Source organism: Lolium rigidum, chromosome 1 (genome assembly GCF_022539505.1).
Source record: "Lolium rigidum isolate FL_2022 chromosome 1, APGP_CSIRO_Lrig_0.1, whole genome shotgun sequence".
In the NCBI taxonomy this organism is placed as follows: domain Eukaryota; kingdom Viridiplantae; phylum Streptophyta; class Magnoliopsida; order Poales; family Poaceae; genus Lolium; species Lolium rigidum.
The window spans coordinates 244364841-244379418 of record NC_061508.1 but is presented as its reverse complement, the minus strand read 5'-3'; the positions used below and the strand labels follow the sequence as shown (position 1 = coordinate 244379418).

The window sequence follows — 14578 nt, the reverse complement described above, 5'->3', positions numbered from 1 at the left end:
CCCTTTGCGCAAGGTTGCCAGTTCAGCAGTGCTGTCAGAGGTGTCAGTTTTGGCGTGCAAGGCATCCTTTTCCTCATTAAGCCGTTGGTATTTCGTCTGCAATATCGGCTTTCAATGGAAGAAAAGGTGATCGGTTCTGGTGTGTCTACTGTCGGCTCGGCCAAGTGGGCAACCTTCTCAGCTACACTCATAGGAATTGCTGGGACCAGAGTGGCGGACCTTCTCTAGGAGGCCGATGGTGGCAAGTTTGGCTGGCTCTGCGTGGTGTTTCTCTCAGATTTGCTCGAGCTCGGGTCCATTTGTCTGAACTGTGTGTCCTCACCGCCGTTCTCGCCTTGACTGAGACTCGGGGGGCAGCTGACCTGGTAGATACTCTGTTTTTAGAAGCCGATTGGGGTTTCATCGGCTGACCCTGCATCATAACCTTCTTCAAAGGTGGTGAGTTCTTGCAGAAGAGGATCACTGGAGCCAGTAGGAGGAATTTAAAGAGGGATCCATCATCATTGGCAGGCTCTGGGCCATCTGGTTGCTGCAAAGAAACAGAGCAGGGTTATAAAGCATCACTGAGGAGATTTGCGAACAAGTGGCATCTGTTCTGCAGAAGTATCAGCTTCAGTGTCAAGTCGTTTCAGCAACGGTCCTAGGGCTCTCTTGAAGGCATTGGTCTTCCACATTATCCACCAGATCTCAAAGTCATCAGTCGAAGAAATGGAGGATAGATTGTGAGGGACCGATGCGTTGCCATCGGCTCATTGAGCATTGACCAAGTTGACAGTCGTTCCTTAGTCGAAGAGATGAAGGATAGATTGTGAGGGACCGATGCGTTCCCATCGGCTCATTAAGCATTGGCTAAGTTGACAATCGGCAAAGTCAGTATGAGGGGAAATCGGCTAAATTAGCATAAAGGAAATCGGCAAAATCAAATTGGAGGAAATTCTTCATTGATAAACGGGATTTCTTACATAAAGAGCTGATTGCTCTCAAAAGGAAGTACCAGGGGATACATTGCCCCATCTACTACTACTGATCCTATGCTAAGGGTCCTATCTATGGGCCGTCGCTACCCTCGTCATCGCCGTCGTCGCCGCTGTCGGCGCTACTCCCGGCTGGCTCGTCGTCGCTGCTGCAGCGGCCGCCGGCAGGGCCCTCGTTGTCCTCGTCTTCCTCGTCAGCGTCGTCGTCGTCGCTGTCGAAGTCGCTGAGGTTCCCCGGCCAGGGGCAGAAGCGCTTGGCCGGCGGTTCATCGGAGGAGGTGTCGTCCTCCTCCTCCCCCTCCTCCTCGGAGGAGGTGAAGTCGTCCCAGGAGAAGCGATCGTCATCGCTCTCCTCCTCCGTTTCCCCGTCGGCAAGGAAGCGGAGGTCACTTTCCCCGTCGGTCGAGGACTTGTCGTCCTCAGACCAGACGGAGAAGTCGTGACTGGACTCGTCCCCGTCTTCTATGGCGCGGCGGATGTTGGCCTCGTGGGCCTCCTCCGGGTCCCACTCCGGCGTCGGCTCGCGGGAGGGGGAGGACTGGGTGGAAAGACCCGATGAGGCAGAGGAGGAAGAAGACATGGTGGCAGAGGAGGGCTTTTGGAGTGCTAATGCGAAGGGGATGAAGAAGCGAACTGTTTGGAGCGGTTAAATAAAAGGGGATATAGTGGAGATTCAATGCCACAGCAGTTTCCGAGGAAGTGGTGCCCAACAGAAAAAAAAATTGCCAGGTCACGCGGAGAAGTGGAGGAGGCAAGGCATCATGATGAAGGATACTGCGACGGTTCTGCTCTGCCACGACATGACCCGACGAAGAAAAGCAGAGTGATTTTGGAATTGTCATTTCCAAAACCAGGGGGCATGTGTTATCACCAGAATTTGACCGGATCAGAGGTGGGCCGCGATTAAGATAGGCTTGAAGAATACATATGGAAGAAATACATGAATCGGCCTTGTATACAAAGTTTGGACTAGTTTGCCCATGTATCTGTAAATATAGTACGATACGTGTCGGTTAGATAGAGTTTGGCTCGTGCCCGGTTGGGATTATTCCCACGTTAGAAAGTCTACGGACTATAAATATGTATCTAGGGTTTCTGAAATAAACAACAATCGCGTTCACCACAAACCAATCTACGCGCATCGCCAACTCCCTTGTCTCGAGGGTTTCTTCCGGGTAAGCATCATGCTGCCTAGATCGCATCTTGCGATCTAGGCAGTACACGTTTATTCGCTGTTCATGCGTTGCTCGTGCTCGAAGCCTTGTTGATGGCGAGCAACGTAGTTATCATAGATGTGTTAGGGTTAGCATTGTTTCATCGTATCATATGCTTTCGTCCATGCAACCCTTAGACGTCTAGCCGCCCTTACACCTATCTTGGGTGTAAGGGCGGCGCCCCGCTTGATCATTATTTAGTAGATCCGATCCGTTATGATTGCTCCTTGTTCTTCAAGGATTAGTTTAATATCTGCATAGTTAGGCCTTACAAACGGGTTGAAGGATCCAGTGGTGCGTAGGGTGTATTTTGCTAGCCCTAGACAGAATGTTTCGGGGATCAACTCCGGCCATGTTAGTTTTTAGGCCTTGTCTAGGGTCGGTTTACGATCACCGTGCGTGGCCGCCAGGCTCAATCACGCGTAGGATATTCCGATTATGTGGTGAAAACCCTAAATCGTAGTAGGTCGTCTTAGCTTTATTCTGATCAAACAGGACCACCATGTGATCGTACACCTCGTGCGAATCATGGGTGGATCGGCTCCTTGAGCCGATTCACAGGACAACCTGAGAGCCGATCGAGGCTCGTATTTAATGTTTACGTGTATGCCATGCAGGAAACTAAGCGAGGCAAATCCATCACCTTCCCGGCCGGTATAGGTCGGTGGCACGCCCTTGCACCAGCATCGGACGTGCGTGCCGGAGTCTTTGCGGGCCATCGCTCGAGGGACCAGGGCCAGCCACAGTCCTGGGAGCCTCCCGGCTCTACTGTGTTGCCCGTCGCTGCTCGCCGGTGGGTTTCTGACCGCAACAGTATACAAGAAAGAAGAGAAAAGGAAAGAAACTTTAAAACAATTAAGGACTATAGATACAACACCCACGTTTGTCGCAAGGTCAAGCAGCCCAAGAAGACTTGTTATCTTTCATTTTCATTGTTAACATTTATCATCGGTTTGGATATGGTTTTATTCTATTATGTTTATGTTTATTTTTTTACTTTTAATATTTATTTAATTTTTGCACATTTTCAGTTTTAAAAAATATATGCATTCTTATTTTTAAATACGTGAACATTCTTCCGAAATACATAAACTTTTTTTTTATGTATAAATATTATTATGTATATGTATATGAGTTGTGAAAGTTACATTTTATCTATAGAATGAATAAATTTTAAATGCATGAATAATATATGCGAGCTTACAAACTATATGAACAAAAAAATTAAACTGATTACTTGCCTTAAGGTGAGATTATTAAAATTTTAATTTCATAAATAGTCTCTAATTTTTTTTTGTTATATTATAAATTAGATGCGAATTTTAAAATTAAGCAAAAATAGAAAAAAAAATTCGAGTGCTAATCGGTTGCACAAAATGCAGCTCATGCTAGGAAGTTTAAGGCGCAAAATGTAGGAGCCCCTCATACGTCTGCTAGCGTTGAGACAAGTTCCATTTTTCTTATCTGTTTCTTTTTCTTGCTAGCATATTTAAATTGTGTAAATAAATTTTCAGTTTTTTTAAAAAAAAATTGTCGCGAAAATACTATATGTATGATGAAATTCTATAATTTATTAAGAATTAAAAAAACACTACTAACGTCAATGGGCCGCGCTAGATGCGGACCATGTTGGAAACGATTTCCCGGCCATAGTTGTTTGAAGCTGAACACCTAACAACAGGTGTTCAGCTTAGGCCGGCCTATCTGAATTATTAGCACACCCATAATAATTTTGCAATACGGGCCGAAGCACCTGACCACCAATACCAGCCCAGTAGCGGCATCGCACTTTGTGTTTCTTCTATCTCACACACTGTAAGAACGTATCCATCACCGGCCTGCTCTGCATTGCTATCAATCGCCTGCCTGGGTGCCTTGTTCAACAGGGCGTTCGCGAATTGCGACTGCAGATGAGATTCGGAAATGGTCGCGGTCCTGTCGAGAGATGGATCCATGCGTCAACTTGCAAATCCAGATCTCAATCGTATCCATCGTGCGCATCGTGTGGAGGTACCTTTCTGATTCGATCGGCGAAGCAACCTGCAGTCACACAACATCTATCTTGTCAGATAAACGTTCATTCTGAAAAAACCTGCATGCTTTGCACGGAACTTGCGATCTGGCCGAATTTACAATGCTAAGATATTGTGTGGCCAAGGGAATGTGTGACGGTGTGAGTGCACTCAACAGTGCCGGTAAAAAACTAGTGTAAAACTGTTTTCGCATTAACGGGATCGATCGAACTGTATTTATTATTGGAGTGGAATTGTTCGTATATATTGGGTGAAGTTGTCAAGCTTTAAAAACTCAACAAAAAAAGAGTTGTCAAGCTTTATGTAGAAAGGTCCGGCATCCCAACAAAGTCCTGTATTTCAAACATTGAAGATGTCCGTTTCAGTCCATTTGCGGTGGCCATCGAACTGGCGGAGGCCCATGTCCATTTGCCGGTAGCAGTGCACCCAACAGCGCCCTAGTTTGGTACGCGGCTGGTAACTTGTACCTAATTTTATATGCGCATTTTACACGTATAACTAATCCTGCGGTTTTTTAGACCCTCCTTTAGCTTGGCGAGCGAGGTCGTTGTCGAACAAAAGCCCTTCTTAGATATCATACTAGGTCGAAAGGAAAAGGGGGCCACGTCGACATTCCTTCAAACAGGTTATAGGGAAGAGGCAAGGCGGGGAGCGACAAGCGCTTTGCGGGCTTCGTTTGCATGCCCGTTAATGAGCCGCTCGCTAGGTAAGACTTACCGACCTCCAGCGATGTCTCCCTCGACTACCGGGACGACACCGGTGCGTGCCCTGACGAGCTTGGGGGCTTGTTGGCGGCCGAGTGCGAGCTTGTCGCCAGGGCGTTGGTCAACATCTGACCGTTGATCATGAGCGCAGCTTGGGCGGCCATGGACTCGGCGTTAGTGTGGGCATGAACTTGGGTGGCGAATGTGAATGCATCGGCCCTTTCATGGGCCGTAGTGGTAGTGGCAAGCTTGTTCTTTGCGTTGTCTCTGTGGCCAGCTTGCTTTCTCGACTCAACCACCCTCTCCTCCGTCAGGAGCTCTTTCTGTAGCTTGACCAAACCGGACATGGTGACCTTTTTGGGCAACCGCTGCCGGGATCTTGTACCGTTGCATAGGGAGCAGTGGCGCGGCGGTGGGCATGGCGGGGGGCACCTTGGCTACCATGCATGTATCGAACTAGGGTAGGACGACTATGCGGGTGGCATCTAGGTGAGATAATACAGGGGGCGAGAGTGTTTGGCTGCAGGGACCGAGACAAACAAAATGGTCGCATGACGCGGGCTATCCGTTGGACTGTAAAACCATGCCAAATTTGGGTTAGGAATGTGCCTAAACGGACCTATCCGCGGGGCATGGTTCGTTTGCAGGTTGCCGTTGGGCCTTGTCCTTAGGCCGCACGGACAACAACGGACGGACATCATCTGTCTATTTGCGTGGTTCCGTTGGATATGCCCTAACCAATGCGTCAAATGTCTAAACTGATAAAAAAACAAGAGAAGGCACGAACAATTTGATAGTAAATTACGCAAGATTGGAACTTAAACTCTAGTCTCTAACAATCCCTCCGTCTCAAAAAGAATGTCACATATTTGCCTATGGGTCTGTTTGGTTTGGAACCAATAGTAGCCTTTCCAAAATATTGGCGTGCCCCACCTGTTTGGCTACACCACCTGTTTGGCTACAGTTTGGTTCGTTACCAATTTTGGCTCGCCCCGCCCCAGCGCGAGCGCGCCCCGTCTGTTTTTCGCCAAATCGCGGGCGAAACCGCGGCGCGGAAATCGGGGCTGTTTGGTTTGTGCCCCAACTAGCCCTGCCAAAATATTGGCATGACCAAATACAGGGCGTAGCCAAAAAAATTGGCAACTCATGGGTGTTTGGATTGTAGCCCATAGTTCCTGCCAAAATTTTGGCAAATCCGTTGGCTTTCATTTGGTTTCAAGACAAATGACTAGCCAAATATTTGGCACATTGGTTTGGCTATTGTTTGGTTCCAGACCTCATAACTTGCATGACAACAAACAAGAAAATGTGTACTTATAAGAAACACGATACATATATGAAAATGGAACTAACACCTGGGATCTTCACAATGACAGGGTTCAATACATTAAATAGCCCATATAATGTTTCATACATCAGCTAAATCCAAGGTCGCATACTACCTAGCACATTGCTTGATCATTCAAGATGCTAAAACCAGCCACACACACCCAAGTCTCTTCAATTTACACAAAATATGCATGATATATGGTGCGTCCATACTACCACTAGGTGCTAAGTTATTCCTAGTGATATAAACAAAAGGTGGCCAAAAACTAACTAAACTATGACAATTCAGTGAGCAGCTGCAGATCCACCATCATGACCATCATTATGAAACTTGGTCTCAAAGTAGCTAATCACCCACTGTTGGAGCACTGCATCATCAGCATAGTTTTTTTTTTTTTTTGAACATAAAAATTTATTCAACTTAGGTGCATTTTACAGATAGCAGCGTGAAAGGGGTCACGCTAGATACAGAGAGTATGTCCTTTCCTGGACATTGACCTGCTTCTGAACTTAAGCAACGTACAGCTAAGGATCTGCTATGAATTCTTAAAGCTAGACGTGCTTGGTGATCAGCTTTCACGTTGTTGCTCCTATCAATGTGAGTAATCCTGTTGCAATGGAAAGAGGGAGAAGCCTGGATTGCTGCAAGTAGTGGTCTATTTTCCCAATGTCCTGGAGCATCAAAAACTGTCTGTGATCTTGCCGCTGAGGTTAACACCAAGAAGTCTGAGTAAAAATGGGGTTCTTGAATCTGGAGAATATCTGCCAGCCTTGTAGCTAAGAGTAAACCGTAGGTCTCTGCCTGTAGTGGCGTTGAAACTGGAGGCGAGAGTGCAGACACATGTAACTGTTTCAGATGTTGATTATCCTTCATGGTGATAATAATGCCTAATCCAGCTTGGCGCTTTTCAGTTTCTGTACTTTTCTCCCATGCTGCATCAGAAAAGATGGTATTCCCTGTAAAGATGTTAGCATCCTGGGATTGTGAAGAAACTTGTGGTGCTTGCATCAGCTCCTGTGCATGTTCCTCTCCTTGCTGTGTAGTTGACCCACTGTTCTCCAATATGATTCCTTTGATTATTGCGTTTGCCGCCGCAAACACTTGGGAAGGCCTGCACACTTTCCTGCAAAACAGAGTGTCGTTCCGAGCTTTCCAAAGACACCACAGAAAAGTGTAGAGTGTAGTAGAGTTTATTTGTGGATGTTGAGACGTGAGCAAAGTTTGAATCATATCAGGAATGGTATGGTGGTGTTCAGCTAGAAGTTCAGTTTTAATAAACCAAGGATAACAGTACCATGCTGCCTTAGAAAAAGGGCACAAAAACAGCATATGCATTTCATCTTCTAGGTTGCCACATCTAGAGCAGTGTTCGCTTATATGTTTTGAGTACCTGCTCGCCCTCTTACCTGTAGGCAGCGCTTTTCTAAGTAGCCTCCAAGCGAAAGTCTGAATTCTTGGTGCCATTTGATTGTTCCGCCACACCTGATTAAGGAGGGATATGACCTGCATGGGAACAATTTTGGGCCTTTGCCTTGGAGGAAGTTGAAGATTGTTGAAGCAGTGCTTGTAAGCACTTTTGGTGGAGAACTCACCTGTTGGGGTTAGTTTCCAAATCAAAGTATCATGGCCATGCGCATTAATAATTGGTGTTTGGAGAATAGCAGTAGCAGTTGCGGGACTAAACAATGTAGTTATTAAGTTTGTGTTCCAAAGTTTTTGTCCAGGGATCCAAAGATCTTTTACATAAGCAGGGTAAGAAAAAGGTTGCTGTTGAATAATGAGATTATCATAAATAGTTTCCCAACCAGCAAACCAAGGTGAACTCCAAATAGAGATATTCCCATCCACAATTTGATATATAGAAGCTGAGATTAGAAGAGGTTTTACCTTTAGAATTGCTGACCACAAGGCAGATTTCGGTTTATTTGATTTGGCTCTCCAGATGGAAGTATCATGGTGATACTTAGCCTTCAGAATTTGAGCTAGATGGCCTTGTGGTTCTTTCGCCAACCTCCACGCCGCCGAGAGGACAAGTCCTTGATTCATTGCCTGCAAATTCCTAATACCAAGACCACCACTATTTTTGTCAATACAAACATCAGCCCATGCCCTTAGGCAGAGGCTTCTAGTTGTTTGGTCATCCTGAACACCTGTCCACCAAAAGTTCCTTATGATCGCTGTGAGTTTTGTGAGGAATTTTTTTGAAAATAGAATGTTGGACATGTAGTAGACAGGAATTGAGGAGAAAACAGACTTTATGAGTGTTAATCTGGCTGCATGTGAAAGTCTGTTGGCTTTATAGGTGGAAAGCTTGGATTTGAATTTTTCATATATAAAAGTATAGGCAGCTGATCTGTCTTTAGATGGCAACACAAGTGGATGACCTAAATGAACGAAAGAACTATCAATATCTGGAGCTGGCAATATTCTTTTTATATCTTCTTTAACCTGCATGGTGACATTTTTGCTAAATAGAATTCCTGATTTGCTCCAGTTTGGAGTTTGTCCAGAATCATGAAAAAAGCGATTCAAAATATGATCGATTGTTTGTACTTCCTGCAAGTTAGCTTTGCCACAAACAATGAGGTCATCCGCAAACATCAGAGAGTGAATAGGAGGGCAATTTGATCCTAGCGAAATACCTGTAAGATGGTTAGCTTGCAATGCATCTTGTAACATCAGAGATAGTTCGTTCACTGCAAGAACAAAAAGATACGGGGACAAAGGACATCCCTGTCTAATACCTCTGCTACTACCGAACTTCGCATAAGATTGCCCATTAATTATGAGAGAGAAAGTCGGCGATGAAATGCAAGCATGCACAAGGTTTATGAAATGACCATGAATCCCTTTACGAGCAAGAGCTGAGACAATGAAGTGCCACTCTATCCTATCAAAGGCTTTGGCAAGGTCAATTTTTAGCATGAAATCAAGGCTTTTCCAAGAAGTAAGAGAGAAAGAATGAGCAATATCTTGTGCAACTATAATATTGTCGCTTATACGTCTACCTTCAATAAAAGCTTGTTGAGAAGGGTGAATGTAATCGGGAAGATGCTCTTTCAATCTGTTGGCTAAAGATTTTGCAATAATTTTGTAAACCACGTTACACAAGCTTATGGGTCTAAAATCGGAAGGTAGATGGCAAGCAATTTTTTTGGGGATGAGAGCAATATGAGTATCATTGAGGTGTGGTGGGAGTATACCTGTGGCGTAGAAGTTCCGTACCACATTTGTTATGTCATCTCCAATCCAAGCCCATGCCGAAACATAAAAAGCGACATTAAAACCGTCAGGTCCCGGGGAAGCATTTTTCCTCATGGCTTTGAGTATTGTCCAAACCTCCTGCTTGTCAGGTACCGAGTTGATGAAATCATTTGTGTCTTGCGGCAATGTTGTATTTGAGATGGGCCTATCATTGTTAGTAACAGAGGAACGAAAAATAGATCTAAAGTAATGAACAAATTCATTTGCAATATCATTTGGATCGAACTTATCATTTCCATGAGCGTCCCTAATAGATACAATGCGATTGCGACGCCTGCGTTTTTGAACTGCATTATGAAAGAAAGCAGTGTTTCTGTCTCCTTGAGTGGCCCAATGTTTTTTTGCACGTTGACGATAATATTCAGTGAGCTTGGTCAAGTTTTCTTCATACTGGGCAATAAGACTAACCTCGAGGTTATGGTCCTGGAGCTGCACTGGCTTCATTTGAATTTCATTGATCTGATGGTGTATGCAATCTAGCTGTTGTTGGATAGGCTTTTTCTTCCTGCACCATCTCTTTAAAGTTCCTGCCAGATTAGTAGATCTAGAATGGAAGGGTTTATTAATAGAATCTTTCCAAGCATTTTTTGCTACACTCTGAAAATCATCTTCATACGTCCACCAATTTTCAAATTTGAACTGAAGTTTTGGCTTATGAAACTTGGATTCGGTGGAAATCAGAATTGGTGCATGATCACTAAGGATGATAGGTAAATTGAAAACATTAGTATTAGGAAAAATAGTACACCATTCAGCATTAGCAAGACAACGATCAAGTCTCTCGAAGATAGGAGTAGAAGAAAAGCGTTTATTCGTCCAAGTATACGCCGGTCCACTAAAACCCAAGTCAAATAGGCCGCATTGTTTAATATGGGAACTAAAAGCACGCATACGAGACTTATTTACATTTATAGAAGAGGTGTCCATGTCGCACATTATGTCATTCAAGTCTCCTAAACAGACTACTGGTTTGCCTAAATTTTCATAAACAAAATTGGAGACATGGTCCCAAATCATACTAGTGTGGCGATGGTGGGGATCTCCATAGACACAAGCCAAGACAAACTCAGCATTAGTAGCTATATCTATAACTATAGCTAAAATCATATGTTGATTGAAGAACTTAATAGAAACATAAACTTCATCCGACCAAAGCATCCAGAGCCCGCCTGAGCGACCCCTGGACGGTACTACAAAGCTGTCGGCTATGCTGAATCGATTATTAAGCTGAGAAGAACTATACTTGGAGCATCTAGTTTCAGAGACAAAGCAAACCTGAGCTCTCGTGGAAGAGATTAAGTTGGCAAGGTAATCCATTTTTTTTGATCTGTCAAGACCCCTGCCTGCGCCTTGGCAATTCCATCCGATCATCTTCATGGTACCAATAGTGCATACAGGGCCGGCGCCTCCGCCCGTCGGTCAAGTTGCAAAATCAGGTAGTGGTGGTTGCCTGCAAGTTCACTGGTAGTTCCTCTTCCAACAAACGAGCAGTGCGCCACTTGAGATGCTGACGAGCAAACTCCAGTCAAAAAACTTCCCCTAGATCAAGCGAATCACCCTTGAATTGAGCAGATCTGATGAATCAGTGGCTGGAGGAGTTGGCAGTGGGCTGGATCGGTGTATTGATATGAGTTCGTTATGTCGGACGGAGATCGAAAGAGAACTGGGCGTAGAGGATGGGAGATGGACGAAAACTGAAATATGCGGTTGAAACTAAGATAGATCTGAGAGGGGCAGCAGAGAATCAAGTGGCAAAAGGAAGATCAAAGAAAGAAATCAGAGGGATTTGGGAGGAAAGAGGAAGGAGAACGGCATATCGCCACACGCCACTTAGGCAAAACTAACATCGACAAGTTAGTGAAACACCATCAGCATAGTTAAGGTAACTACGAAAGATATCTTGATCCGGCTTGGCTAGATGGGTTGCAATCTCAAGTTTATCCTTAGCTGTGATGGTTAGGGAATTTATTCGCTTCCAAAGATTTGCATAAGGATCTGTGGGTGGCATTGGTTGCACAGGAATAATAGGGCCTGCAAGAGAGTCAGCTAGCTTCTTAATACTAACTGCTATATCATCATTAGATACCTTGCCTTTATTGTTTGTTTTGCCCTTGGTTGGAATCTTGGAAGGTGATGATGTCACTCGCTTGTAAAGGATTACCATCCAACTCAACTTTAGGACACAGTCGACAAAAATGAAATCTCACCCGGTGTATAAATTGATGACGCGGATGTGACGGCGTAGCAACGTAGCATCGAGAGATTGAAGGTGAAGCCCGTCCGATCATAAATATGATGTTACCAGCGACGCGCGCGACGCGACGCTGTCTGTGGTTCAGCCGAACCAGCCAGTCGATCGCTGAATCGCCTGGCCTGCCGTGGTGGCTTCCCCGATGGCCGATGGGATGAACATGAGACGCAGTCGACGACGATGACACATCACACATTCACAAAGATCAAAAGGAAACAAAGCAGTCCAGCTACAAAAAGATCGGTCGAATCCTCCCCCGTTCCATGCGTGGTCGTGGCGGCAAGAGCAACCACGTCCATATAAACGTAACCGCCGACTGCTCCACTGGCCATCGATCCAACCTACTACGTCTACGTGCACCTCCGACCGTCGTTTCAGTGCTATTCAGTTACGAACCCAGTGTCAGTCCTCCTCCGTCCAAGAACGATGAAGCCAGCGGGGTCATCGCCGGTGCCCACCGGCAGGGCGGCTGGCGCGCGGACGCTGGCGGTGCACCTCCTGGCGGCGGCGGCCACGGCGCTGGTCCTGCTCTGGTGCATCGGCTTCCGCGGCGGCCTCGCCTTCCGCTCCAGCAACAAGCAGCAGATCTTCAACGTCCACCCGCCGCTCATGCTCATCGGCTTCATCGTCCTCGGCGGGGAGGCCATCCTCGCCTACCGCGCCCCCCTCCGCTCCACGGTCACCCGGGACGCCAGGAAGAAGGCGCACATGGCGCTGCACGCCGCGGCGCTCGCCCTGGCCTCCGTCGGCATCTACGCGGTCTTCAAGTACCACGCCGAGGCGGACATCCCGAACCTCTACTCGCTGCACGCCTGGCTCGGCATCGCCACCTTCGCGCTCTACGCGGCGCAGTGGCTCGCCGGCTTCCTCGCCTTCTTCTTCCCGGGCGCCAAGCCGGAGACCAGGCGCTCCGCGGTGCCGTGGCACGCCGTGCTGGGCCTCGTCGTGTTCGCGCTCGCCGTCGGCACCGCGCAGCTCGGCTTCCTCGAGAAGATGACCTTCCTGCAGGCACCGCCCTTGCGACTCGTCGCCAAGTACGGCGCCGAGGCGCTGCTCGTCAACTTCACCGCTATCGTCGTGCTCCTCCTCGGCGTCGCCGTAGTGCTCGCCACCGTCGACTTCGACGCGAGCAAATATGATGCCAAGTGACCCTGGGACGATCCATCATCGATCCAGGTTAACTGTGATTGTCACAACGCTGTACTGTACGTCCGCACCTGCTTATATCGATCCAACGCACGCACGTGTTACTCAAGTACTGTGCAGACTGTTAATTAAATTTCTGAATTTGTCTTGTGCTGCGTATGTAGAACTGGAGACTAAAGTATGGATGCATATTTTGAGCACGAGTTTATGTTATCTTTAATTCCCTGCGAGAGTATGTGTGTTTTGTCTTCAGTTATTAATTCATTTGTGTCGACTTTGCTGGGTAGGAAGCACATGAGCAAAAGTGTGCTTGTTTTTGTCGATGCAAAAAACAATCGATTACAGAGGATCCAAGCAAGTTGTTTAGGCAAATCAGTGGTTTTCCCCACTACATATATTTATAATTTTTAAAAAGTTATATGATACAAAGCACTGTTCCTAGAGGATAGCAACAAGAAACTATTTAGAAGACCATACGCCTAAAAAAGAAGAAAATACAACTCAGATTATCTAAATCTTGTAACCCAATTCTTGAGCCCTCCATAAGACTTCCTAGAAGCCTTATGAACAATAAGGGCCAGCTCTTTCTTTAATCTTTTCATGTTTCTATAGAGATTGAGGGTGCTGCCCTTGAAAACAAAATCATTCCTGGTCGTCCAAATAGCCTATGCAGTCAACATAATCAATTCAATGAAGAAAGGCACTTTCAATTCATTTTTTAGACCGACAATGATACTCTGAATGTCACTCTGGTGCGGAGATGTCCAAGAGGGGCAGACATATTGCCAACACAACTTAGCAAAGGGGCAATGGAAAAAATAGATGATTGAATTCAAGATCATCATGATCACACATAATGCATGAGTAGCTATCCATAAAGAAAATCCTCCTTTCCAGCATTGCTCTAGTGTTCAGGTGATTATGGACCAGGAGCCAAAAGAAGACTTTATGTTTTGGCTGACAGCAGCCTTGCCACATCCATTTCAAAGCATAAATTATGCCCCCAAAATCCATCAAGGAGCTATAAACAGAGGAAACCTTTGTTGTCACCATATTACCAAAAATTGTCAAAGTGTCAGTGTCCATAGCTGGCTCAAGGTCCAGGAGTAAAGCCTGAAAGAGGTGAAACTGCAGCAATGCTTCCTCAGATAAGGGCAAATAAAATAGATCAGAAGCCTCTGGTGTTGGGCCACGCAGCAGAAAACAAAAAAATTTCTCTACACGGGGCACCCAGGTACTAGCTCAGGAAGAAGGCCACGAGGATTACCACTAGACGCGCATGTGCGGAGCTTGATGAAGCATGTTGGGGCAGTGCAATCCTCGATCTGTTCCAAGCCGATCCCACGAACAACTCCAAGATCCGCGAACTCCTTCGCCTTGAAGCGTCACATGTGCAACGCCTCTGCCGGTATCCACACGTACGAGGAGGAGCACCGACGGTGGACTGCTAGGTCCAGTACGGCGGGTGGACTGAGTGGGGCTAGGGTTTCCAACTCATGGAATGCTCTAACCGTGCCCTTTGGGCAGCATCCGCCCCACTTTATATAGGGGGTGAGTGTGGGCTTCACAACACTTGTAGCCCACTCATTTGTGCCCTATCTTGGTCACTTTGAGTCTCACTCACTAACCCAGTCCCGATTCGGTCTGAGTCCAACTCAACCG

The 14578-nt window shown here is 46.3% G+C and overlaps 1 protein-coding gene across 1 annotated transcript; it reads left to right on the top strand.

The window, feature by feature from the left end:
- Window positions 1-11888: 11888 nt before the first annotated feature.
- Window positions 11889-13116, top strand: LOC124683428 (probable ascorbate-specific transmembrane electron transporter 2). Its single transcript, XM_047217938.1, has one exon. The coding sequence runs from the start codon at window positions 12197-12199 to the stop codon at window positions 12917-12919; it is 723 nt and encodes a 240-aa protein (XP_047073894.1). The 5' UTR covers window positions 11889-12196; the 3' UTR covers window positions 12920-13116.
- Window positions 13117-14578: the final 1462 nt, after the last annotated feature.

Excerpts from the sequence above, each read along its gene's own strand:
- LOC124683428 (XM_047217938.1), top strand. The coding sequence starts at position 12,197 with ATGAAGCCAGCGGGGTCATCGCCGGTGCCCACCGGCAGGGCGGCTGGC.